At 33.7% G+C, this 26,769-nt stretch overlaps 1 protein-coding gene across 5 annotated transcripts in view; it reads right to left on the reverse strand.

Moving 5' to 3' along the window:
- Positions 1-17,049: 17,049 nt before the first annotated feature.
- Positions 17,050-26,769, reverse strand: part of LOC140447715 (uncharacterized) — a 597,936-nt gene continuing 588,216 nt past the window's right edge. For all 5 annotated transcript variants that reach the window (XM_072540522.1, XM_072540524.1, XM_072540523.1 and 2 more), the window contains 2 exons: positions 19,601-19,916; positions 17,050-19,489 (listed from right to left, as the gene is read on the reverse strand). In XM_072540522.1, coding sequence (XP_072396623.1) covers positions 19,332-19,489; positions 19,601-19,916 — 474 coding nt within the window. In that variant the 3' untranslated portion in view covers positions 17,050-19,331. The remainder of the gene's footprint in view (positions 19,490-19,600; positions 19,917-26,769) is intronic.

Below are 26,769 nucleotides of genomic sequence, written 5' to 3' on the forward strand. Positions count from 1 at the left end.
GAACAATCAAAATTAATGGTACAAACAATATTAATTGAAATCTCAAAATCCCAAACTATTCTAACTCTCCTAATCAAAATATTTATATCCTTTCTAAATTACGTGTAAAAATTGTGTTATCAATAAAAGAAAAAAAACTGCAGAAACAAAATATCTCTCTCTGATGATGAGTGGTCCAAATCCTTGTTCCTTGTAGACTATATTATCTCCTCTCAACCACTCTCTATGTAATCAGCAATCTTACACAGATTGTTGCAAGTATATCGTCCTTAATGATCTCCTTCAAAAGCACAAATCATTCAAATTATGATGATAGCCTTTCTCCTCTCGATAAACTGAATCTCTCGTTGGCCCGAGTGAAAAATGACTCTTGGAATATCTTCTCTTTACGATAAACTGAATCTCTCGTTGGCCTGAACAGTGACTCTTGGAATATAAGTAGAGAAATATGACTTACAATATTTTGCTGCTTCAGCTTCTGTCAGATACACTAACTCCACAAAAACTCACTAACATTCAACACTACTGCTTGCTACATTTCAGGAACCGCCAGAGAACAATCACTCTTCGTCTTCCAGACTTGGAAACCAACTGATTCTCTCTTCTCTCTCCTCAATCTCGCTAAACTTATTCCTACATACTTATCCCACCTTTTTCAATCTCCGCCAATCAAAACTCGTCACAATTCCCCCATTTTTTCATTTCGATAACAAACAAATTTTTACCTATAATTATAAAATTTCCTAAAACTTATTTACAAATAATATTTTCTATAATTCTTAAAAACTAACAAAAACCTCTTTCTATAATCCCTTCTATTGTCTTTAATCACTGCATTAATGTATTTCAATTGTCTTTGGATTTCACTTAAAATTATGCGGGTCACTCAAGTATAACAAAGAAATAATTTATGCAAAGCTTACATTTTGTTTAGTACAGGTAATCCAAGAATTTAATAACTTTCCTTCTTGGAAATGTTTGTTGGATATTATCCTACTTATCTGAATTATTTTAATGTTTTTGAACTTTGAAATATTTTATATTTTATATTTTATATATATATATATATATATATATATATATATATATATATATATATATATATATATATATATATATATATATATATATATATGTTCGGATAAGTTTCCGCGGTCAGATAAATGAAAATTACTGAGTTCTCGGGAAGAACCGCGTTGAGAATTTAAAACTCGACGTTTCGGCACCCATTTTGGAGCCATTATCAAGAGTGATACGGTTCGGTTCGAGTTCGGGGTCTCAATCTGCCTACTCCCCTCACTCGAGACGTACCAGTATCGTGTTCTATATTGCAAGAACTGTCTCTCGGCACTGAGGTCTCAATCTGCCTGCTCCTCAGTGTCGAGTGACAACCGGTCTTACCCTGTGTGGCTGCTTTTATACTCGCTGTATGCGCGGGAACGGTATGCGCTGACGTGGTCTGAACTGACGTGGCCTGACCGGTGTGGGCGGGAGGTCGCTGAAGCAGGGGTCGCCATGTTGCCGGCAATTGTTTCGCGTCATCGCGCGTGTTCAAGCTGTTAGCCCATTTTTCGATTTCGATAGCTTCACGAATGATTCTCGCTTTTAATGAGCGGATGGGAGCGATGGTTTTTGCTTTTTCGAAATCTCTTTTGTGGCCTGTCTGAATATGATGTTGGGCTAGGGCTGAAGTGGTATCGGAATGTTTGACTGATAGAGAATGTTCGTAAATACGGTTATGGATTCGTCGGTTTGACTGTCCTACGTATGAACGTGGGCAACTGGAACAAGGTATCTCGTAGACACCATGGTCTTCATTGGGGATTTGGTCTTTTACGGATCTGAAGAGATTGGACAATTTGTAGTGGTGAAGATGGTTTTGATATTAAGAGGGATAAGAGTTCTACTGATCTTGTCAGTAACACCTTTAATGAAAGGTAGAAAGATTTTGGGTTGATCCGGCGGCAAGGTTTCTTTTTTGGATGGAATGGGGTTTAGAAGTTTTTGAATGCTTCTATTGATTTGGGTTTTGTGGTAGCCGTTTTGTAGGAGTGTTTGTCTTATTGAATTGATTTCGGATGACCTGTGATTGTTGTCGCTAAGTCTTATGGAACGGGAAATAAGAGTGTTGATGACTGAATTAAGGGGGTGATGATGTGACTGGGCATTGAGATAGCGGTTTGTATGAGTGGGTTTCTGGTACACGGAATAGGAAAAACTGTGAAGTGGATTTTTCTGAATAAGAACATCAAGGAATGGCAAAGACGCTTCAGACTCAACTTCCATCGTGAATTGAATGCTGGGATGTATTCCATTCAGGTGGGAGAGGAAGAGATCTAATGTGTCTTTACCATGGGGCCAAATGACAAAGGTGTCATCAACGTACCGTAACCAGCAGGCGGGTTTGAGACTTGATGAGGACAAGGCTACTGTTTCGAAATGTTCTATGTAGATATCTGCTATTACGGGAGAGAGGGGCGATCCCATTGGGGCACCTTTGATTTGACGATAGAAATGATTTTGGAACGTGAAATATGTATTAGACATGCAATGTTTTATAAGAGATAATGTGTCTTGGGGAATTTGATGTTTAGAGTCCAAGATGGAAATGGTTTCATCGATGGGAATGTTGGTGAATAAAGAAACAATGTCAAAATTGACTAGTATGTCTGAGGGTGAAATAGAAAAGTTTTTCAGAAGATCAATGAAATGAAAAGAGTTTTTGACAAAGGACGAGGCGTTTTCGGCTAATGGTTGTAAGGATGAAGCGAGATGTTTTGCCAATTTCTGAGTGGGACAGTTGTATGCACTGACGATGGGTCTTAGGGGAACATTTGGGCTTATGGATTTTTGGAAGGCCGTATATCTTTGGAATTCGGGATGATTTTTCTCTGGGTATAAGAGATTTTTTGAGGTCTGGAGGTAGAGTAGACTTATTTATAATGGATTTGGTCGTTTTTTCTAGATATGTGGTTGGATCATTTGGGACAAGTTTGTATTCTGTGGAATTCAGAAGTTCGGACATTTTGTCGAAATAGTTAGAAGAGTTGAGAATGACGGTGGCATTACCTTTGTCGGCCGGAAGGATGACGATGTCAGGGTTGTTGTAAAGTTCTTTGAGGGCACGTCTTTCTGAAAGACTGATATTTGAAGGTTGGGGTTTGGAAGTACGGAGAATTCTGGCGACATCTTGTCTGGCAACTTCGGCTTGGTCGGAAGGAAGATGGGAAATAGCTTCTTCAGTTTGATAAATAATTTTCTCAGTTGGAATGGAAAGAGGAGTGACAGAGAAATTGAAGCCTTTTGACAGAGCTTTGGTAGCTGAATCGGATATGTGAATATCTGAGAAATTGTGAACAACAGTAGAAGGTTGTTGATTTGAAATGGGCGGTGGATTTTGCTGAGAGATGAGTTGGTCCAGTTTGCGTTTCTGGGTTTGGGTTTTGTTGTCAGAAATGTGTTGGGCTTTTTGGTGAGAAAGACGATCGAAAGTGTCCCATAATAATGGATGGATATTGAAAGAGTGGATGTCATTGTAGGTTTTAAGAAGTTGGGAATTTGTTGTATCTAAGTTGCGTCGGGTGGAATGAATTAAATTTCTAAGAAGCGAAAAACCAGTGGCTCTAAGAATTTTGGAAATTGATGAAGATTTGGTGTGATGTTTAACTTGTAAAGATTTTGGAATGACTTGATGGTCACGACATGATTTAAGAAAAGCAAGATCATAGAGAAGACGGTATTTGCGTGTTAGAAGATTAGAAAAAGATTTCGTAAGGATAAAAAATTCGTCCCCGTAGAGGCGAATAAAATGTTCGGATAAGTTTCCGCGGTCAGATAAATGAAAATAACGGAGTTCTCGGGAAGAACCGCGTTGAGAATTTAAAACTCGACGTTTCGGCACCCATTTTGGAGGTTCTCACCCAGTTTGAATTCTCAACGCGGTTCTTCCCGAGAACTCAGTAATTTTCATATATATATATATATATATATATATATATATATATATATATATATATATATATATATATATATATATATATATATATATATATATATATATATATATATATATATATATATCATCATCATCATCATGTGCAGCTTTATCAACCGTTTCCAATTACGGTGCAGCCTCCCTTATTTCAATGTTATTTTATGTTCTTATTATTATTCGACGATGTCTTAGTTATACGTTGTTCTAATAATTTGCGCTCATTTGCGCCCATATTTTTCTATCTTGTGCTATTCGAGACCACGTTGTTCCTGTTAATTTTCTAATATCATAATCCCATCTGAGATTTGGGCGCCCCTTTGGTCTCTTAGCGTTCCTGGGGTACCACATAGTTGTTCTAGTGGTCCATCTGTTATCTGTTCTTCTTGCCATATGTCCTGCCCATTGCCATTTCAGGGATTTTATTCTTTGGATTACATCAGTCACCTGGGTTTGCCTCCTTATCCATTCAATTCTTTTACGATCCCTCTTTGTTATCCCTAGCATACATCTTTCCATTGCTCTTTGAGTTACTTGGAGTTTCGACGTTATTTCTCTCTTTAATATCCAAGTTTCACATCCATATGTCAAGACGGGTAATATGCATTGATCAAATACTCTCTTCTTGAGGTATAGTGGCATTTTGGACTTGAAGACTATGGAATTTCGTCCGAATGCTGACCACGCTTGTTTTATTCGTCTGTTGATTTCCGGAAGTAGTGATCCCGATTATATATATATATATATATATATATATATATATATATATATATATATATATATATATATATATATATATATATATATATATATATATATATATATATATAGATATATATATATATAATGCCTATCTCTGATGAATATTTTAGTACCATCAGGTACTAAAAAAGTACATTAAAACGTGGTGTTATTGGTATAGTTATCTTTGCCTTCATCCATAGAAAATATATTTTTTAAGCACCTTCCATCGTATCTTCTTTAGTTTCACTCACAGAATCGATTCTTCATATTCGGTGATTATAATTTCTGCTTTGAATGTATTTTAACCATCTTAACCTATACTCTCTCATCTAGGGATCAGTTTGTGCCACACTTAGAAAGTTATCTCTATTATATATCCACTTATTTATCATGACTTATTCTATCTGTTTTTGGCCTTAAAGTATCAACATTCTAAGAAATAAAACTGCAGTAAAGCTGTGTACAACTATTTAATTAATATTGACCACATTTTGTATTTTATTTCATAAACTTTCATTTTAATTTTGTAACAATCATAAATGTATCTAATTGGAATATACACATGTTGACACTATCAATTGAATCTTCGTCAAAATATGTACAACGAAAAAATTCTAAAGGCCTATATTTAAACTGTAAAGAATATAATGGTAACATTTTTTTTTTATTTTAAATAATTTAATACAATACTAAATAAGAAAAATCTTTAATGGCTCAATTCAAAGATAGGCAAGATTACACTAATGTGTCAAGTGTTTTTAATATTACTCTTGTATAAACTAAATCGCAAAAATATATTTAAATAACCAATACAAAAAAAGCACACAAGAAAAGAGAAATATGAATGAACCGTTAATAAAGTAACACCAAGCATTCAATAACGGACTTTGATTAATTGTCCTACTCTAGTAAACATTATTTCTAACTAGAATTGACCAATAATAACATACATATTTCTGATGATGTAAACACTTAACAATTTTAGTTAATATTATCAATGATGGAGGCCGCTGTATGTGTTTTTGCCTCATTAAACGAAGTGATGGGATACATGCACCCGATCAATCAAACAATTACAAATTTGTTATCTATATTTTTTGTGTCGCTATGATTGCAATCATGTTAATGTAATATAATGTTATTGCGGACATTGTATTGTGTTGAGTAAATGTGTTGTTACTAAGTAAAGTCGGCTTCATGGTCTTTACAGAAACATATCTATATAATCCGAATAGAATAACATCTATGTTATTATATTCGAAAATCTATAGAGCAACTTTTTTTATATTATTTCGATCAATATATTTTCAGAAGTTATTATTCTACTACTCCTATGTTTATAAATATATTTCGCTTACTGTATATATAAATATAAACAAGCTTTTACAAGGTCTATCTTTCACCGCGGTCCATTTTCTAATAATCACAATTTGAAATTTATTGTCTCGTCATACCTAAGGCTAATGCGTTTTTCATACAATTTCTATAAATAAAACATAACGTGATATATATTTATATATATATATATATATATATATATATATATATATATATATATATATATATATATATATATATATAAATGTGCACTCGTAAGTGAATGGGATGTTTTTCGGTCAATTTGGAGATAAAAAAGACAAGAGTTGTGCTACTTTATCTTTATTGAAGACGTTTTGCCTATTGTTCAATAAGCATCATCAGTTCATCTAGAAGAGTGTTATTAGCGATACATCTAACATGAAAAAACAATTAAGTAAATGATCTTACCTTTAAAAGATCTGTAGCATTACAATGTTGTTATTGCAAAGAAACATCAAAAAATTAATATAATAAATATAACAGCAAAAAATATAGAAACACAGAACGCTGGAAGATTCCCAATTTAACTAATTTGTTTTAAATTTCACTTTTGAAAACATTGATTGATTAAATCTATCAAAAAATATAATTGTCAATTTTGAATTGTTATATAAACAACGGCACGGCTAGAGTTCTTGACTGTTATGATCATATCATTAAAATGAAGTATTTGAAAGCTCGACTGTCAGAAATGACAATCAGCTGGTGAGATTGAAGGAAAAGTTTTATAGATGTCAACATAAATGTTATGATATAATAAAAGAAGTTGAAGAAGAAAACAATAATTAAAAGTAGAATACGGAAGAATCAATTTTGTAGTATTAGTGCATGGTAAATTTGGCTTAAGTTGCTGATATCAGTTCTCTTATTTAATGCATTAGGTTGTTTCAAAATATGACACATCTCCATAAATTGTCTCTTATTAAGGTTACGTTCTCTACAGAGAATTCTAACATCATCAAAATTAACAGTATGTTTGGTGTTGATTGCATGTTCTGCAAGGGCACAAGTATGTTTAGAAAGTTTAATGTCACTACGATGTGAAGTAAGGCGTCCTTTAAGGGAACGGCCAGTCTGACCAATATAACATGCATCACATTCAGAACAGGGTATGTGATAGACTACATTCACTTGTTCCAAAAAGGAAAGAGGTGTTTTAATTTTAGAAAACAAGTTCCTGACAGTCTTAGCATTATTGATAGCAATCTTAACCGGGATATTGTTCTGTTTGTACAATTTAATAAGCTTTTCAGTAACATATGGGAAATAGGGTAGTGAAGAGTAATGGGTGGTGGAAGTTGCAATGTTAGGAGAAAGTAGAGTACTGTTGTTCATAATATTATTAGAAATCATTCTTAGTTGATCACCATCAGGTAAATCATCAATAGAAGACCCAAAACTTGTTGAAAAAAGGTATTTATTTATGAGAGATGTAGGGTAAGAATTGTCAGATAGTATATTTCTGAGTAACAAAAGAGAATCCCTTTTGTTATCAGGATGTGTTAACCTATGTAGCCTACAGCTGAGTGCTTTTATGAGATTTATTTTGTATTTGAACGGATGGCAAGAATGATAGTTAAGAAACCTATTACTAGCCATAGGTTTCCTGTACCAACTTATAGTTAGTGTATTGTCACTATTTCTAAAGACACGCATGTCTAAGAAAGGAATACTATTGTTAGAAGGATCCTCAAGTTCATAAGTAAACTGTAAGTGAGGATCAAAACCATTAAAAATCGATAAGGTAGACTCTACTTTGTCAGGGGGTAAGGCTAACAAAAGGTCATCAACGTACCGTTTAACAAAAGGGATATGGAAATCTATAAGACCCAAACATTCAGATATCAAGTCATCAAGGACAAAGTTAACAAGGATGGGAGATATGGATGAACCCATTGGTGTACCAAAAATTTGTAAGTAATATTTATCATTGAAAACCAAAAAAATAGTGTCAAACACCAATTGCAAAAGCTCTGCAAACACGTCCCAGGAAACGGGGGAGTTTAGTTGGATAGTGTTCCAATGATTACTTAAAGAAGTGAGAACACTAGAAAAAGGAAGGTTAGTGAAAAGTGATACTACATCAAAGCTTACCAAAATGTAATTAACTGGTAGTTTGAAATTGTTAATAAATGCACTAAATTGAAAAGAATCAAAAATATTATAAGAAATGTGATAATCATAGGATTTAGATAGAATATCAGTTAGAAATTTAGCAATGTGTATATTTGGTGAATTGATAGAAGAAACAATAGGTCTCATACTAAGAGTTGGTGTCATATTTTGAAACAACCTAATGCATTAAATAAGAGAACTGATATCAGCAACTTAAGCCAAATTTACCATGCACTAATACTACAAAATTGATTCTTCCGTATTCTACTTTTAATTCTTGTTTTCTTCTTCAACTTCTTTTATTATATCATAACATTTATGTTGACATCTATAAAACTTTTCCTTCAATCTCACCAGCTGATTGTCATTTCTGACAGTCGAGCTTTCAAATACTTCATTTTAATGATATGATCATAACAGTCAAGAACCCTAGCCGTGCCGTTGTTTATATAACAATTCAAAATTGACAATTATATTTTTTGATAGATTTAATCAATCAATGTTTTCAAAAGTGAAATTTAAAACAAATTAGTTAAATTGGGAATCTTCCAGCGTTCTGTGTTTCTATATTTTTTGCTGTTATATTTATTATATTAATTTTTTGATGTTTCTTTGCAATAACAACATTGTAATGCTACAGATCTTTTAAAGGTAAGATCATTTACTTAATTGTTTTTTCATATTAGATGTATCGCTAATAACACTCTTCTAGATGAACTGATGATGCTTATTGAACAATAGGCGAAACGTCTTCAATAAAGATAAGGTAGCACAACTCTTGTCTTTTTTTATCTCCAAATTGACCGAAAAACATCCCATTCACTTACGAGTGCACATTTTTTTATATTAAATTAAACGGTCATATACCTTAAATATATATATATATATATATATATATATATATATATATATATATAGTTTTTATTTGACTAGTAAGGGCAGATTACTACGTTGGGTAAGCTCCTAAAACGGCCATCGGACAATAGGAGATACAACGAATAGGAAAAGTATTTCCGATTATGATAGTTTGTTAAAAGTATGGGTAGTAAACACGTGTTAATGTAATGTTAAGTGCGAAAAAAATAATTTTTACTTGAGTAATGGACTTAAACTAAAATCTATATCTTTAATGTCGGAAGGTAGGGCATAAGCGCTAGGCAGAAGTATTAAGAAGTCCTAATAAGGTTTGTAACGATGTGCATCGCCACCAACCCGTCAGCGCTCCGTACACACGCACTCCCATCTCAAGTTCCACTTCCATCGATGCGCGCTAGAGGAGATGAAAGTCCGACGACCGTATAAAACAGCGTACGCCACAAGATAGAATGGAGTTCCGCTAGAGTGCTGATCTAGTGGGAACTCCACCGGGCCTCTGGATGTTGAATAGGTGCCAACCGTCCGGAGTTCCGCCAGAGTGTTGCTCTGATAACAACTCCACTGGCCCTAGGGTATTGACTGAAGGCCAACCGCTTTTGCTAGAGTGTTGATCTAGCGGCAGTTCCGTACCCGGTCTTGGAGTATTGATCTCAGACAGACCTATTCTTTCCCGTGGCTAAGTATTGATTACTCGCTTTCCGCTCCTCGCCGGACCGAGTGTTGATTGGCCCGTTCCATCTCTATTCCTCTGACCCGTCCTTTCCTTCTTCGCTGCGTGTGTATTAACACACTGTTATTGTCGTTTCAATTTTATGACATTAATTGTATTTTATTTTCGCAGGTATTAAACAGTGGGTCGCCGAGCCGTGCGTCCAGACCGTAGCAGTAGGATTGGCAGTTGATTTTTGTTGTCTTTAAAATAGCTTTATTTTGTTATTTATTTGTTGCAAATATATTTTTATTTTAATTAAACCTGGTTTTTACTGAGTCTGCTGTCTAAAAGAGCTACTCGTCACAGGTTTCAGTTACTTAACACATTCTTAATAGTTCATGTGGAGTAGGGCATATTGTTTGATGATAGTATTATTACCAAAAGGAAGTATAATAGGGGAATATTGGCCTAGATAGGTTTTAGGAATATTTGACGTGATGCTGAAAAAGCCTACATTACTTAAGAAAAGGTCAGAAATATGGACTGATTAGTTCCTAGCATAAGTAGAAAAAAAATAGTTAAATTCACAAAACAGTTTTTCTCTTAGCATTACAACCCTTTGTGTGTTTTGGTCTGCTTAACCCTTGTGTGCGTACCCGGTTAAACGAGTGCCTCCTACAGCATATTTTTGTATGTAAGTGAAATAAAATTTTGATTTGAACGCCCGAATCGACGTTATTTAACTCGACTATAAGTAAATGGTGCATTCTGAGATTTAAACAAAATTAACACAAATAATCGATTTCAAATTATACATATGCAGTGGACACACCTGGTTACCCATTACACAAAATTCAATTTTGAATCATTTATTTGATTTATGCATATGACATGAATTGCGTGATAATAGAATTCATTAAAATTCATGTAAAACACTGAAGACAATAATTATTCATTGCGCTCTACACACATAGCAAAAGTTACCGCATGTTCACCTATGTTGGCCTACCGCATGTTGGCCTATCACATTCAGAGCAGGTTTTTCAGGGTTTCCTTCTCTTCTTGATTGTTTGTTATAAAATATGACAGGAGCCGATGATTTTTTTCCTTCCTCTTGTATTTTGTTGAACTGACGGACCTTTTTTTCTGAGGGTGTATATTTTCTAAAAAAAAACCGTACCAGGTTGACCCATCCCTAGGGGATTGCTGACGTGTGTTGGATCAGGGTAGAGGTGTATATCTGAGCCCATTTCCCCTAAAAGGAGGTCCATAGGATTTACTGGACGACCGATCACTTTAATAGCGATCTTGGTGTTGTTTCTCATTATTCTTATATTAGGAAATCGATCCTCAATCATAGCCATTGCAAGTTTTTCGCTCAATTGACGTATATACTGTCGTCACTGGTTGGTTTTTTGCAACATCTTATTATTTTCATAATAGATGAGGCATAAAGCGAGTAAGGCAACGTCTTGTGACTACTGGCCATTTTAAAGTGCGACTTTATGTAGTATATCTACTGATCATTTGGTCCATTGTGTCAACGCCAGCTTTATATGTATTATAATATGTGATATCAATGTTCTGTTTAGCATCATTGTTCATAGCCATGTCGGAATACATCGTTGATAATAATATAAATGCCTTATTCAAAGTCATCACACTTAGAATGTAAAGATTATTTTCTTGCCTGCAAACTCCAAGTAGCTGCCTACCTGGCATCATTAGTAACCGTGTGCTACGTGCGCCGACCTTGAAAATCTTGTTTTCACTACCTTTTGTATGAGCTATAGCCGGCCAATTAATTTGCAATTGCTTCGGACACCCATTTTTGATGATTATTTTCTTAGATAAACGTCAAGAAATCCATTTCAATTGCATAAATAATGAAAAAATTGAAAAAGAAAATAAAGGTGGAAACCGATATACTCGGGTATGTAACAACGTTGGTAAAGTTGTGTATGCACACAAGGGTTAACAATATTTTTCCATTCTGCACTCATGGCTCCTTTCCTTCTCCACTGCCTGATGTTCACGGCTTTAATGTATTTTTCTTAGTCCATTACGGAGCCTTCCTCTTTTTCTTCTTCCTGGTGGTTTCCATTTCTGGATTACTTTTACAACTTGACTATCCGACATTCTTTCTGCATTTTAAATCTCCACATAACATCAATATAATGGGTTGGCCCTTGGACCTTAGTATTTTACACTTAAAGATTCTGTTGATTTTCATTAGTGCTTGATAGAGTTCACGTTTCACATTCATATGTGACCACTGGTCTAACAACTGTTCTTAGAATAAATCTCGATTCAATCATGTTTTTTATTGGGTCTCTGTATGTACGAGTATAAAAGCAATTATTACCAGTAAGAGTCCGTGCTTGTACTTCTTCACTGACGCTGTTCCTGTTATTTATTATTAAGTTTAAGAGTGTAAGTTGGAGGCATAATCGTAGGTATGATTATAAGTATGAAATGGGACAAGATTGGGAGAGTAGTGCAGTGGACAAAGTTGCTGATATCTAATCTGATATGATGGATGGACCGCGGGCATCGGCGTTTAGATTAGTTTCTAGTCTACATATAAGCACTTAAAAAAGCAATCCGTTCAATCCCGTTCCGTTTTAAATCACATTTATAGGGAACGGAGATATCAACAATCAAAAATTATCGGTGGCAAAATAAATAAAATTCAAGATCTAAGCGAGCGAAGTGTGTGAGATTTGGTGACTTGGGGAGCTTTGGTTAGAATAGTTATATCACAGAAACTAATCATTCCCGACGAAAACAATTGCCATATTCGGATTCAGCACTTTAAGAAATTTTTACAAAAATCAGCAACTTCATGCCAAACTTTACCTACATGTTAATAAACTTTTATGGTTTTGGGAACATCGCATATGTTAATTAGCATGGCGGTATAAAAATGACAAAATTGTGAATTTTTTTTTCAGCAATTTTTTCCAGAAATAATTATTAATATATATTATAAATGATTATTTTAAATTATAGTTTAATTAAATAAAATATAGTAGTTAATTCAACTTGGCCTCCTTTTTTACTGATGTTTTCTAAATATTTGTGATAAAACTCTAGTAAATATTTAATACATATAATACTCGACTTTCAAAAATCTGCCCTTATTTCATATTTACAACATTTATACATATTTTAAACTTTGAAACATTTTTAAACGATGTTTTTTAAGTCATATTAGAAGCTATTTATAACTAACCTTAACATTTTATAAAATGTGTAACAAAAAAAAATTAACAGTGCTTTAGGACACCACTACTTTTATTTGTTACATGTGACAACAGATCAACAAGTATTATAAAAAAGTGAAAATATATTTTCAATACATAATAAATAGACAAAAATAATTCAGTATCATTTTCATAATCATGATTTAGATTTTTGTAGAACTTGATTAAAATATAAAAAATATACTTTATTTGTTAAATAAAATTTGCAGTATAATTTGTTGTATCTTGATAGAATTGTACATAAATTACGCACACATGAACAAGCGAATTTTATATTTAGTAAATTTCTACATGTTAGAAAGTTACCTATATGCATGTCAATATAGTTGTAGTAAAAATATTTTTAAAAATGTCATGGACCTGTTTCGAATTGGCCATGGACCTGAAGATTTCTTTTAAAATAGGTGAATAATAAATATTTTACAAATCCAGCTGTACAGCAAAATGTTAATAAAACGGAATAATTGCATTATACATACATAAAGCATAATTCACGAATTTGCGACCGTTAAGGATTATGGATGAAAGCTTTGACTTAAACGGTCCGCTGTGCTGAGAAATTAATAGCAAATTCCCCAATATTCGAAGCACTATCGAAGACAAGCAAAAATACGGTTTTAACTGATAATGTATTTTACATTAATTTAAATAAATATACAATTATTAGTGCCAAAATAAAAGAAAAATTGCAAATTCTATTGTTTCTAAATTTTAGTGGTAAGTATTTACTGATAAAATAATAACAGTGTAATCAATAATTAAATCCATTCATAATTACTGTCGTAGGTATCTTCATTTGGATTATAAATTATGACTGGGTTAATTGTTTCGATGCGATTTTCACACATCCAACATTCTTCTATTAACTTTTTACATGACATACAATACAAATCACCCTGATAATACAGCTAAAAGTGCAAGTGCTATTATTATTAACAATATCATACTGTATAACTAAGAAATACGGTATACATCTGAACAAATACAAGCTACATCTTGTGAATATTAAACGGAAATATGTATACATATATATATATACTTTCTTAACAGACAAGCATACAGATTCAGTGTAGGAGGTGAACAAAGCACACTCATTGGTAGCCAATTGGTATTCAACGGGTAGCCAACGTACTGACCCACTGATTCGAGAAACATTCCCCACCTTATAGATTTCTTCGTAGTGAGGAATATTTCCACAAATTACATACATGCAGAAGAGGCATGGGATATAAATTTCGATCACTCACCTATACTTCTTACGTTAAGTGACACTGTAATTCAGAAACCGAATTATCCATGTCTACGTAATAGAATGATTGCCTGGCAAAGTTCCAAAATTAAAATTAAAGAAAACATTGATCTATTAGCAGTTCCTTTACAAACAAAATATGATTTAGATGAAGTTAAACGCTTTGGAAGAAGTATCGAACACGCAGTATATGATAATCCTCCTAAAACTATTCCTAGAACAAAACGTAATAATTATCCAAAAGAAATTAGAGATCTTATTCGTTATAAACGAAAACTTAAATTCGAGTTGATTAAAATATTCACAACAGAACAGACTATTCGCTTGGAAAGCCACAAAGCGACTGAAAAGGCCTATTTTACAAATCCACCAATCAGATAGGACCTGTAGATCAGGGCGGATATATAACAAAACTAAAGCATCCTTGGTAATGCGTTTTTTAGGTTTCTCCATTAAAGTTACATCGGATTAAAAAAATAATGAAGAAAATCGCTTCATTGGAAGCCGAGAAAATACATTTTTTTACGTCTACCGATTTTGAACTTTTAAAGTCAATTTTCTTCAGCCTAATTTGTTTGGTATTTTTTACGTTCCAAATCGACGGTTTTTATTATTATAATATATTTTATACATATCTTAAAGACACAAACAAAAAATTTAATTATCCACTTTTATTTTATTACAGCTTTGCTCCAAAATAAACTGTTTTAAAGTTATAAGCAAAGAAAGTAAAAAATTAATGTTTCTAGTAATTTTTAAATATTTTAATTTTTTATTATTGTTCCCGACCTATTTGAGGGGGAAGATAGGTCAATTAATATTTTTGAAGTTATCATACAACTTTTTCTGGAAAAATCCGAATGCCACCTCTCATATCCACTTCAAAACAGATCCTGAAGAGTGGAATAAATGAGAACCCGAAAATGTTACAATTATTTCCTGTCATTTCGAAATTTTTTGAGAAACTGCTGCTTAAGAAGTTGAAACTAATAATTATAGAAGATAAGCATATGATCTCCACCCATCAATCTGGTTTTAGGGAGAGTTATTCGACGAATTACTGATATCATCGAAAAATCTTTAAAAGAAATAAACGTTTGTTCCACTGTCTTCTTGCATGTGGCACGGCCTTCGACAGAGCTTGGCATTTTAAAAGGGACTATTCCACAAATTGGAAATGTTACTGCCTCAGCAATATTTTCCAATTTTGAAATCTTATTTGACAGACAGGTACTTTAGAATAAAACAAAACGAATTCAAAATTAAGTACGTATAATAAGCTCCTTCTATATAAGCAAATACTAAAGCCTATCTTGGGCTATGGTAGACAACTTTGGGGATGGATGTGCCAATAAAAACAACACTGAAGTTTTACAGCGATTCCAAAACAAGGTACTGAGGAAGGAAATCGTTGATGCACCCTGGTATTGTCGAAATAGTTATATCCATCGAGACCCCCAAATGTACACTGTTAACCAAACCACTTATAAAATAAAATTGCCAGTAGTCACGAACAGCGGCTACTTCAACATGTGAACGTCGAGGCAATCCAGCTCCTGGGTAACACGGATATAGTGAGAAAACTCAAAAGAACAAAGCTGTTCACGCCATCATATGTTTTAAGTCGATTTCATGCATTTTTTCCGATGCGGTAACGTAGCAGCGTATGCAGATATATGATGTCATTTGCGAAGATTGACGAAAAGAATCTCCAGGCGACAGCACACAAGATACGAGAACTAGATCGGTGATCCAGCGAAGTGCTAGGCGAAACATAGTATTATATACATTAGCGGGACGGACGCCAACCGTCATAAATTCATGTATTTATATTTTATTATGTTAATTAAAAATAAAGTCTTTCACACAGAGTTTTTTGACTATATAGCAGTGGCACATTCGAAGTGCAAGTTACATTCAAAACGCCTTTTGAGTTAGTGAATTAAATGATAGTGCAAAGCAGAGTAATGTGCGTGAAATAAGCTACATTTCATTGTAATAGTATGAAAAAACACTGTTCACATTCCCACACACTTTTTGCCTAAATTACACGAGTAGCAGTATTCAATATCCAGAATTATGTATACCCTCGTCTACTATAAATATTTTTGGTTTTTCAATCCTTGAAAGAATCCTGAGAAAATGAAATATTTTCATTGGTTAACCATTTTTTTTATTTTATGTCCAGCTTGATTGTTTATTTAAAATCATCATCATCAGCCGTTTTGAGTCCACTGCTGGACATAGGCCTCCCGTAAATAATTCCAATGCATTATATCTTGAGCACCCTGAATCCCGTTGTGCTGAATGCGCTTGATGTCATATGACCACCTTGTTGGAGGACGTCCTCGATTACGATAAGCATCGTGTCTAGGTCTCCATTCCAGAATTTTCTTCGTCCACCTTCCATCTTTTAATCTGGCAACATGCCCCGCCCAGTTCCATTTCAAGGTTGTAATCCTTTGAACTGCGTCCGTAACACCAATTTTTCTCCTAATTATTGTATTTGATACTCTGTCTCTGAGGGATATATTCAGCATTGACCTCTCCATCTTTCTCTGTGCCACTTATATTTTATTGATTACTTTTCTGGTAAGGGTCCATGTTTCTGCTCCATACGTTAGAACTGGGAGTACACAGTGATCAAAGACCTTCCTTTTCAAGCACATGGGAATATCTGATCTAAAGACTTCTCTCAGTTTTCCGTAAGCCGCCCATGCCAGTTCTATTCTCCTGTTTAGGTCCGTTGATTGATCATCTCTTCCTAATCTAATCTCGTGACCCAAATATGTATATACACCTGTTCAATTTTCGTGCCGTTAGTTGAGATGTTTTTCACCAGTACTAGGTTGGTCATATATTGTGTTTTGGAAAAATTAATTTTGAAGTCCAACTCGTGTACACGAGCTCTGAAGGTCTTGAAGAAGCTGGCAGGCATGATCTACCTGGTATGCAATAAGGACTATGTCGTCTGCAAATCTCAAGTTGTTCAGAAATTCTCCATTTACGTTGACTCCAATATTCTCCCAATTATTGTTTCTCATAACACTCTGCAACAAAGCGGTGAATAGCTTAGGAAAGATAGTATCTCCTTGCCTAATACCCCTCTCGAAGGGAAATGTATTTGTGTTGCCATAATACATTCTAACTGCAGCTGTTCCGCTATTATGTATATTCCGAAGAAGAGTTGTGTATCTATGATCAATACTGCACTCTGTAAGAGCTCTTAACATGGAGCTATGCTGGACTGAGTCAAAAGATTTCTCAAAGTCTACAAATATTAATATCAATGGCTTGTTGTATTCTGTAAGTTTCTCTATTAAGGATTTTATTACTTGTAGGTGGTCATTCGTTCCAAAGCCACTCCTAAATCCGGCCTACTCTAATGGTTGATGATTATTTAAAATATTGGAATGGTAATTTCAACTATTTCACAAACATATCCATATTCATTTTATCGTGATAATCAGCTGACTTTGATTTTGACGTAGAAAAAGATCCGATGCAAAAATAAAACTATGTTTTTCGCCCGCATGCAATATAATATGTCTCTTTCCCTCAGTATCGGTGGGTTTTATGGATTTTACACTACCGTCCTGCCAAATCCATTTTATACCACCTTTAGCAAAAATCCACATTTCGTCTAAATAAACAAATAATTGAATCCACATTTGATTGAACAAATGAAATCCACATTACTCTTTTAAAATTATTAGATTTTCTTAAAAACCTCTTTTGCGAATGAAACTAGCTTTTTCTCACAAGGCTTTTCTATTATCTTCCATTTTGAACCAAACCCAATATGTTTGAAAACTCCAGAGAATTATCCTGGAAACTTCGAATGTATTTCTGACCTTTTATTTTTTTAACACTGTCTCCATATTATTATTATCCATATATTATTTCTTTTCACGCAATTTATATAATGTCTCAAATTTCAAACTTACAACTATCAGGAAGATATTTAGTTTTAGAGTGTGTTCTAGGTTTATATTCTGCGACCTCTACTTAATTATTTACACTTTTTATGATTTTCAAAACTGACTTGAGTTTTGTCTCACTAATACATACTGTATACTGTAATACACACTGTAATAATATTACACACACATTTATGTACGAATTGAACGTGTCGCAAAGGGCTTCCATTTGCTTTTTTAACAGTAAAATAAGCGTGCAAATTAATTACTTGATTTATATCTAAAACATATTTTTACCACGAAACCATTTTCTCTTTCAATACACAAACTTATTCCAATCACAAGTACTGCTATGACAAATTTAGGTATTAGGGTACCATAAATTTGCAACCGGTTTGGGAGTATCGATAAAGAAAGATATCAGTTTCTCCGAATGGTCAAAAACCCAAGTACAGGCTATAAGAGATTCAATAAATATCTACGCTTATGTTAATCTCTCAGAGCTCACTGATTTGAAGCACATTAATTTCTAGGTAATAACTAATCTGATGGTAACAAATATTTGCAAAAATAAAATATGTATGTAAACATAAAATAAAAATATTTTTCAAAAATTTAAATCTTTTCATAACCTTGTTAATTAATCTTTGTCTTGTCTTTAATGCTGAGCAAAAAAGGTAAAACTGATAGGCAGTCTGTATTTACTGTAAATAACTTCTTATTAATACTGTAAAAAAAATTATAACTTATAATTTACTTGATTCATATTTTCATTACAAGAGCAATTTACTTTTGTACTTCTTATGTTGTGTAGAAAACTGGACCATGGCTGTCGAGTGTCTAGCGATACCAAAAACAGTCACAAATTCATGAAATATACGTATAGATATTACACATATTTTTTTATAAATGACCTTGAATTAAAGTCAAAATTATTTCGGTAGTTACGAACAATTCTATTTTTAAAAAAGTGCTAATATATTCGATATAAAGTATGGTGGATTTTAACAAACAAATAACAATTAAAGTACTGTAAAATCTCAAAGAATATATCATGTTAAAGAAATTGCTTATATAAAACGCAACATCAATATATAAAATACTCAAAATAAGTATTCATGAAACAGAAAACAAAAAAAACTAAGTAACTAATTTGAATTTAAACTAGGCAGGATACTTCTTGAAACGACGGTTGAACGATACCACCTGACCCTGGCAACAGAGACCGATCTCTTCTTAGGAATTCATCCACGGCTTTGGCAGCCTGGCGACCTTCGGCAATAGCCCATACTACAAGAGATTGACCCCTTCGGCAATCTGAAGTGAAATATCGAATTAAATATACTTAAGAGTGAATTAAATTTTTATATAACCTTTAAAACTTTTTTTACCAACCATTAGCAAGGAAAAAAGCATAGACATATTTACCTCCAGCAGCAAAAACATTGTCTACATTAGTTTTGTAGTCCTTAGTATTAAAGTTGGATCTAGCATCCAACGTAAGCTCTAGCTGATCACCAATAGCTCTCTCCGGTCCTAAAAAACCCATAGCTAGAAGAACCAGGTCCGCTTTGAAGATTTTTTCTGTTCCAGGTACTTGGTTCATCTGCCAACGTCCACTGTCGTCTTTGGCCCACTCCACGTTGACAGTTTTCACGCCACTAACATTGCCTTTACCGTCATCGAGAAATTCTTGTGTCATAATGCTGAAAACCCTTGGATCGGAACCAAAACGAACTTTTACCTACAAAGAAAGTTTAGTTGAAAAAAAAAATGAAAGAGGTCAATAAATAATTTTTTTTATTTGTTTAAAATACAATCTGATACATAAAAACAAGTAACAGTAAGCTTTTTTGTTTAACAAACATAACATGTAAGCAAGAGTTTTAGTCCAATGGCTATTAACTCCTAGTAAGTTTATTACTAATATAACTAAAACTAAGTCTAGACACCTATTTCCTAAATGGCAAGTCAAGAAGAGTTCTAATGTTTAATCTATTTAGTTGTGTGGAGTTGTCCAATAGATTTACTCGTTGGGGTGTTTTTCCAGTCGTTTAAAATATTCCTCACTGCTATTAACAATCATTTGCCTAACTGTTTCGATCTTCAAGTCTCTGTAAATGTCATGCATTTGGAATGAACCACGGTGCATAAGTGATGTCACGAAGAACCTCAGATTGAAATCGCTCTAGTATTGCTATATTGCTATCTGCTGCAGTTCCCCACAATTCAATCCCGTATGTCCAGATGGGCCGGATGATTGCTTTATACACTAATATTTTGTTAGATAATGATAAGGTGGATTTACGGCCGAGTAACCAGTAGTGTTTTTTAGTAGTACTGAATGTTATTCCTAATTGCTTCCTCTTGTGTATCCTCCATGTTAGCCTCTTGTCAAGGTGTAATCCAAAATATTTCACAGTATCATTATTGGGAATGTTCTTGTTATGCATTTGGATATTTGGTGTTTCTTTGTGACGTTTAATAAATACCACGTTAACTCATTTTGCTTCGTTGATGTTTATCTTCCATTTCTTAGCCCAAATTTCAATTATATGTATGGTTTGCTATAATATTTCAGCTGCTTGTATGGGTTTTTGACCAGAATTGCAGTGTCATCTGCGAATATTGCAGTTGTGGATTCTTCTTCAAATGGGAAATTAGCTGTAAAGATTGTGTAGCGAATTGGTCCCAAGAACCTTGCGGGATCAATGCATTTATGTTAAGGATTTTAGACACAATTTCTTCGTATCTTGCATAAAATAGTCTTTTTTCGAGGTATGATTTTAGTATCGTGTATAGCGACTGAGATATTGCTTTCTTCAGTTTCAATAGTAATCTTGGATGCCAGACCTTGTCAAATGCTTGACTTACATCCAGGAAAATGACATTGCCCAAACTTTTTTCCTGGAAGGCTGATTGTAAACCAAACTGATGATTAGGTATAATATTGTTGTTCTGTATTTCAATAATAAGTCTACTTACAATGATTATCTCTGCGATATTAGATTAACTGGCAACTTTCATTATGCAAGCCTGTTCTCAGTATCAAGTTTATGATTCGTTTCAAATCTCTAAATCATTCTCAAATATCAAAACGTCAAACCATCAAAACGGAAACCGAAACGTCAAATTTTTGCAGGTAAAAATGTAATTTATCATTCATTACAATAAATTGCAAAGAGTATACAGGGTGGTCCGTAAGTAATTGTACAAACAGAAGCCGTAGATTCTGCGCTTTAAAATATTACGATTTAAGCCAACTTGCTTTAATAAAATGCTGATATTAAGAAAGATACAGGGTGTTAAAGTGGAAATTTAAAATTTTATTTTTCGCTATAACTTTTACGTTTGTAAATATTTTTAGACAAAAATTTACAATTGGATGTTATTGAGTAGGATAAATTATAATTTTATACATAATTTAATGTAACTGATAGAGGGCGCCACATATATTACATGTGTGGCAAAAATTTGCGCTTAACTTTTTTGCTCTTTAAGTTAGCTCTATTTGTGTTAAAAAATATTAAAGATACATTATTTTTACAAAGAAAAGGTATACTTTTTCAGTTGTATAAAGTCAGCTGTATAATAATATTTTTGCGGTGAACCACTGAATATCTGTAGATAAGCATAATTCATAGTTTATTCTTATTAAAACAACTCAAAGATGATAATGTTACATTACAAAATGCTTTGTTATGGCTGCTAAATGTCTTATTGGAGAAAAGATTCTTCTTCTTTATTCTTCCTCGTTGTTCCTTTTTCGTTGTATTTACTATATTGTAAAATGCTGAAAACCCAAAATATATGGTTTATGCAAGAACCTCCACATTCTAGAGAGAAGGCAGTGAGAACATACTTAAATACAACTTTTCTGAACGTTGAATTACTCGTGGTAGTCATATTCCTTGGCAATGTGGTGAGATATTGATATAATTATTTAATTCATAAAAAATCCCAAAAGAATACTTACTCATTACACAGTTATTATTCATTACACAGTAAATACACAGACAATTTAGTTCAGCATATTAGTTCGTTAATAAATCATAATAGTCCATTTGTTCGAGATGTAATTATAGTTACTCGTAAGCTGTAATGTAATCATATAAATAAGTAATGTCATCGATAGGTTATTCCGTGTGTATATATAATAAACGAGATACATCACAGTTTAATACATTATTAACCTCTGCGACAAATAAGATATAGTTCCACAATATACCATAAATTTGGATATGTAGACAAAAGAATATATTCATCCATTATACATTATAGCCACCACGTAGCCAAGAATTTATTCCACTTGATTTTGGTGTATGGGGCGCATTAAATCAACGTGTTTATAAGAATCCCATAAACATTCGCAACCAACTATGGGAATAAATAAATACTGCAGTATTTTATTTAGAACCAATGATGCTATTTAATATGAGACGATCTTTTATAGAATATATTGAATTTAAAGAAAATGGTGGACATATCGAACACTTCTTCTTCGTCTAGCCATTCAGGTCCACATCTGAACATAAGCCTCTTCAAGTCTTCCTTTCCATTGTGTTTTATTGTACGCTACTTGTAGCCAATTTTTCCCGGCAGTCCTTTTCAGATCATCTGTCCATCTCATAGGAGGTCTGCCTCTGGGTCTTTTGTGTTGGTATGGTCTCCAGGTTAAAATTGATCTGTGCCATTTGTTTAGATCGCTCCTAGCTACATGTCCAGCGTATTCCCATTTCAACTTTAATGATTTTTGCACCACATCGGTGACTTTGGTTTTCAGTCTTATCCATGTGTTTGTTTTCTTGTCCTTAAGTGATATACCTAGCATTGCTCTTTCCATCGCGTGTTGAGTGACTAAGTATATTCATATTCTTTTTTGTGATTGTCCATGTTTGTGCCGCATAAGTTAATATCGGAATAATGCATGCATCAAAAACTTTAGATCTAAGATGTAATTGAATTTGTTGATTTCTGAGTATATAGTTCAGTTTACCGAATGCTGCCCAAGCTAACTTTCTTCTTCTTTTTATTTCTTCAGTTTGAATTTCCCTATTTAGTATTATTTTTTGTCCTAAGTATATATATTCTTCAACTTTTTCTATAACTGTATCGTTTATTATTGTCACGGTGTCTTCGGAGTGCATGACTTTTGTTTTGTTTAAATTCATTTTCAGTCCTATTTTAGAAGATTCGGTATGTAGTTCTAAAAGCATGGTTTGCATTTCTTGTAGGTCAGTAGCTATCAGGATTATGTCATCTGCAAATCGTAGGTTACTGAGGTAGCGGCCATTGATGTTTATTCCCTTATATTTCCAATTTAGGTTTTTAAAAACGTCCTCCAAAACTAAGGTGAACAGTTTGGGTGATAAAGTATCCCCCTGTTTGACTCCCCTGTTTAATGGTACAGGGTTCGTGTGTTCATTTTCATTTAGGTAGTATGTAGCTGTAGCTTGGTTCATAGTTTCTTTTATTAAGTTAATATATCTGCTGTCTATTCTACAATTTTGCATTGCGTTTATTACGGCCGTGTGTATCGAACACTTACTTTGACAAAAAGTTATGTTATTTAGTTTAACTATTTCTTAATTTGGTTTGTAAACAAAATGTTTTAATTATGACTTTAATTTAACATAAAACGTAAAATGTTTGATGTAAAATCCTATTATTCTGTTATTTTGTCAAATCCTATTATTAATTATCCTGCTGATATATTTATTTTATTTAATATTTCGTTAACTATTAACTTTGGTTAAAGGTATTTTATACCAAAATTCAGAAGTTTTAATGTTTTTGTCTATTTTTCCTTCGTTGCCTGGAGTAATTGCCTTGAATCAAAATTATGCAGCTGATTTGTAAAATGCGATTATCTCGAAAACTGTTGAGTTTTGAAGTTATTAACAAGTATACCTTTTTTTTGTTAAAATAATGTATCTTTAATATTTTTTGTCATCGTTCCGGTACGTAAATCCTCTCTGTACGAGAGCCCCCGCTTTAGGCACTTGCCTCTTCGGGGAAGGGGTTGTTTTTTTGTTTTATTTTTTTAGGTATAAGGACGGAAAGTCGGTTTTTTTGTATGTTGGGTGTCTAAACACGATGTTTTGTGTTTTGTCTGCGTTTATAGTTATACGCCACTTTGCACACCATCTTGTTATGTAATCTAATTGTTCTTGTGCCCTGTTGAATACCGTTGGCCTACTGCCTATGGAGAGAAGAGCAGTATCGTCCGCATACAGAAGGGATTTTAAGGAGTCTCTAGGATCTTGTGGAATATCTGATGTATATATATTATATAATATAGGAGCCAATACGGAACCCTGGGGGACTCCTGCTTCAGGAGTGAATGGTTCACTAACTTCATTTGCTACTTTAACTCTGACCGTTCTGTTTGATAGGTATGAGTGCATTAATATTATAAAAGGATGTGGCAATCCGATTGATTGAAGCTTTCTTATCAGGCCTGCATGCCAGACCTGATCGAAAGCTTTTTGGATGTCGAGGAACGTGCCTACAACTAGATGATTTCTGTAATTAATGCACTGTGAGATATGAGAGACTACTTCAGTTAATGCATTTTGGGTTGAGTGTCCCGGCCTGAATCCAAATTGAAAGTTTTTGATGATGTTGTTTTCTTCTAGGAAGTCTACGAGCCTCTTTTTAAGGAGTCTCTCGTATATCTTACCTAGTGTATTTAAGAGAGATATGGGTCTGTAAGATTCAGGATTTGTTCGGGATTTACCTGGTTTTGGAAGCATTATTGTGTTTGATATTTTCCATGAGGTTGAGAAATAACAAAACTTAATGGATGCATTAACTATAGTCGCTATTATTGTGAATATACTCGGAGGTAATTGTTTTAGACATTTATTATGAATGCTATTAGGGCCGGGAGCTGTATTTTTACTGACGAAACACAGCTCTTTTATTGTTTCTTCGTCTGTGGAGGCCATCATCGGACTATTGATGATGTCCTCAAGTCGGATTGGTGTGTTGAGTATTTCACGGACTTGTTCGGAGTAGTTCGGTTTGAGTTTTAAAGTTAGCACAGAAGTTAGGGTTGTCCGGAGAACGGAATGTGTCGCGGAGAACGTTTTTAAACGCTTCTACCTTGTTTTTGGGTGTGGAAATTATGTTATTTCCAATTTTTAGATGTGAGTTTGGGCGCGATTTTTGTTTCGTTAGAACTTTAAATAAATTCCAGAATTTCGAGCCCTCTCTGTAATCCAGAGTCGAGGTAATGCGTCTCCATTCCTGGTTTTTTTATCGCATTTACCTCTAGTCTGATACTCACAGAGAGTCTGTTATATTCTGTTTTTGTTAGTGGGTCTCTGTACCTTTTATATTCCCTCAGGAGTCGGCGTTTTTGCTTAATTTTAGCCACGATGCGTGCGGGCAGTGCCGGGGAATATTTGTTGGGGCGGGCATGTTTTCGACGCTGAAGTACCTGAGGGTCTTAAAAGTACCCTTGTTTTGGACGCTGCCGGAAGGATTATCGCAGGTACCAGATATTAGATATAATTAGGGTTTAATGATGGTCATTGACATTTACTTAGTTACTAGTTATTAGTTTGTCAGAGAATAGTGAAAAGTGAACATGGAAATTTCAACGTTAGTAAGTAATCGTGGTAAAATTTTGCTCAAAGTGAACAGTTTTGCTTTTTCTCAAGATAAAGTACTAAAATCGGGAGAAACGTATTGGAGGTGCGTAAAACGGTCGTGTAAAGCGAAGATATTCACGAAAGGGCCAGAAAAGTTAGTGATCCGAAGTAATCTAGAACATAATCACGAGTGTGATATCAAGACGCTTAATAGACAGATTGTGCGTAGCAGTGCCAAAAGGAAGGCTAAGGATAATTTGACCGAAAGGCCGTCCAAAATCATACATAGTGCGTTGAAAGAAAATGTAGATTGCTTGAGCCACATGTCTGTTAAAGACGTTAATTTAATACGAAATCAAATATACAGTGAACGGCGAATGGCTCAACCGAAACTGCCCAAAAGTAAAGAAGAAACTATTGCTGCGGTAAATATTATGAATATCAAAACACTTAAAGACGAGAATTTTATATTTGCGGTTGAACATTAGTTATGCTAGATAGAGTTATGATAAACGAGAAGATGATAATGTTAGAAGTTCTAACATTATCATCTTCTCGTTTAACACTAACATGCGTTTTCTGTGCGGCAGTGAAACGATTTATATGGACGGTACATTTAGTTATTGTGCTCAATATTTCAAGCAATTTTTTACCATACATGTATTTATCAATGGACATTATATACCATTGTGTTATTGTTTACTTCCCGACAAATCGGAAAAAACCTATATAAAACTATTTAATGTTTTGAAACGCAAATGTGAAGTAATTGGTCTAAAATTCAATCCAAAAATCATTTTCTCCGATTTTGAAATTGCTATCCACAATGCTGCGCGTTTTGAATTTCCAAATGTGCACATTAAAGAGTGCCGTTTTCATCTTATGCAAGCTTGGTATCGTAATATCGGTGGTTGTGGCTTAATTCGGGAATATAAATTGGCAGACAGTGAAATATCTAAATGGCTGAAATATATTTTTGGGCTGCCATTACTGCCACAA

This window comes from Diabrotica undecimpunctata, chromosome 8 (assembly GCF_040954645.1).
Source record: "Diabrotica undecimpunctata isolate CICGRU chromosome 8, icDiaUnde3, whole genome shotgun sequence".
Classification (NCBI taxonomy): Eukaryota; Metazoa; Arthropoda; class Insecta; order Coleoptera; family Chrysomelidae; genus Diabrotica; species Diabrotica undecimpunctata.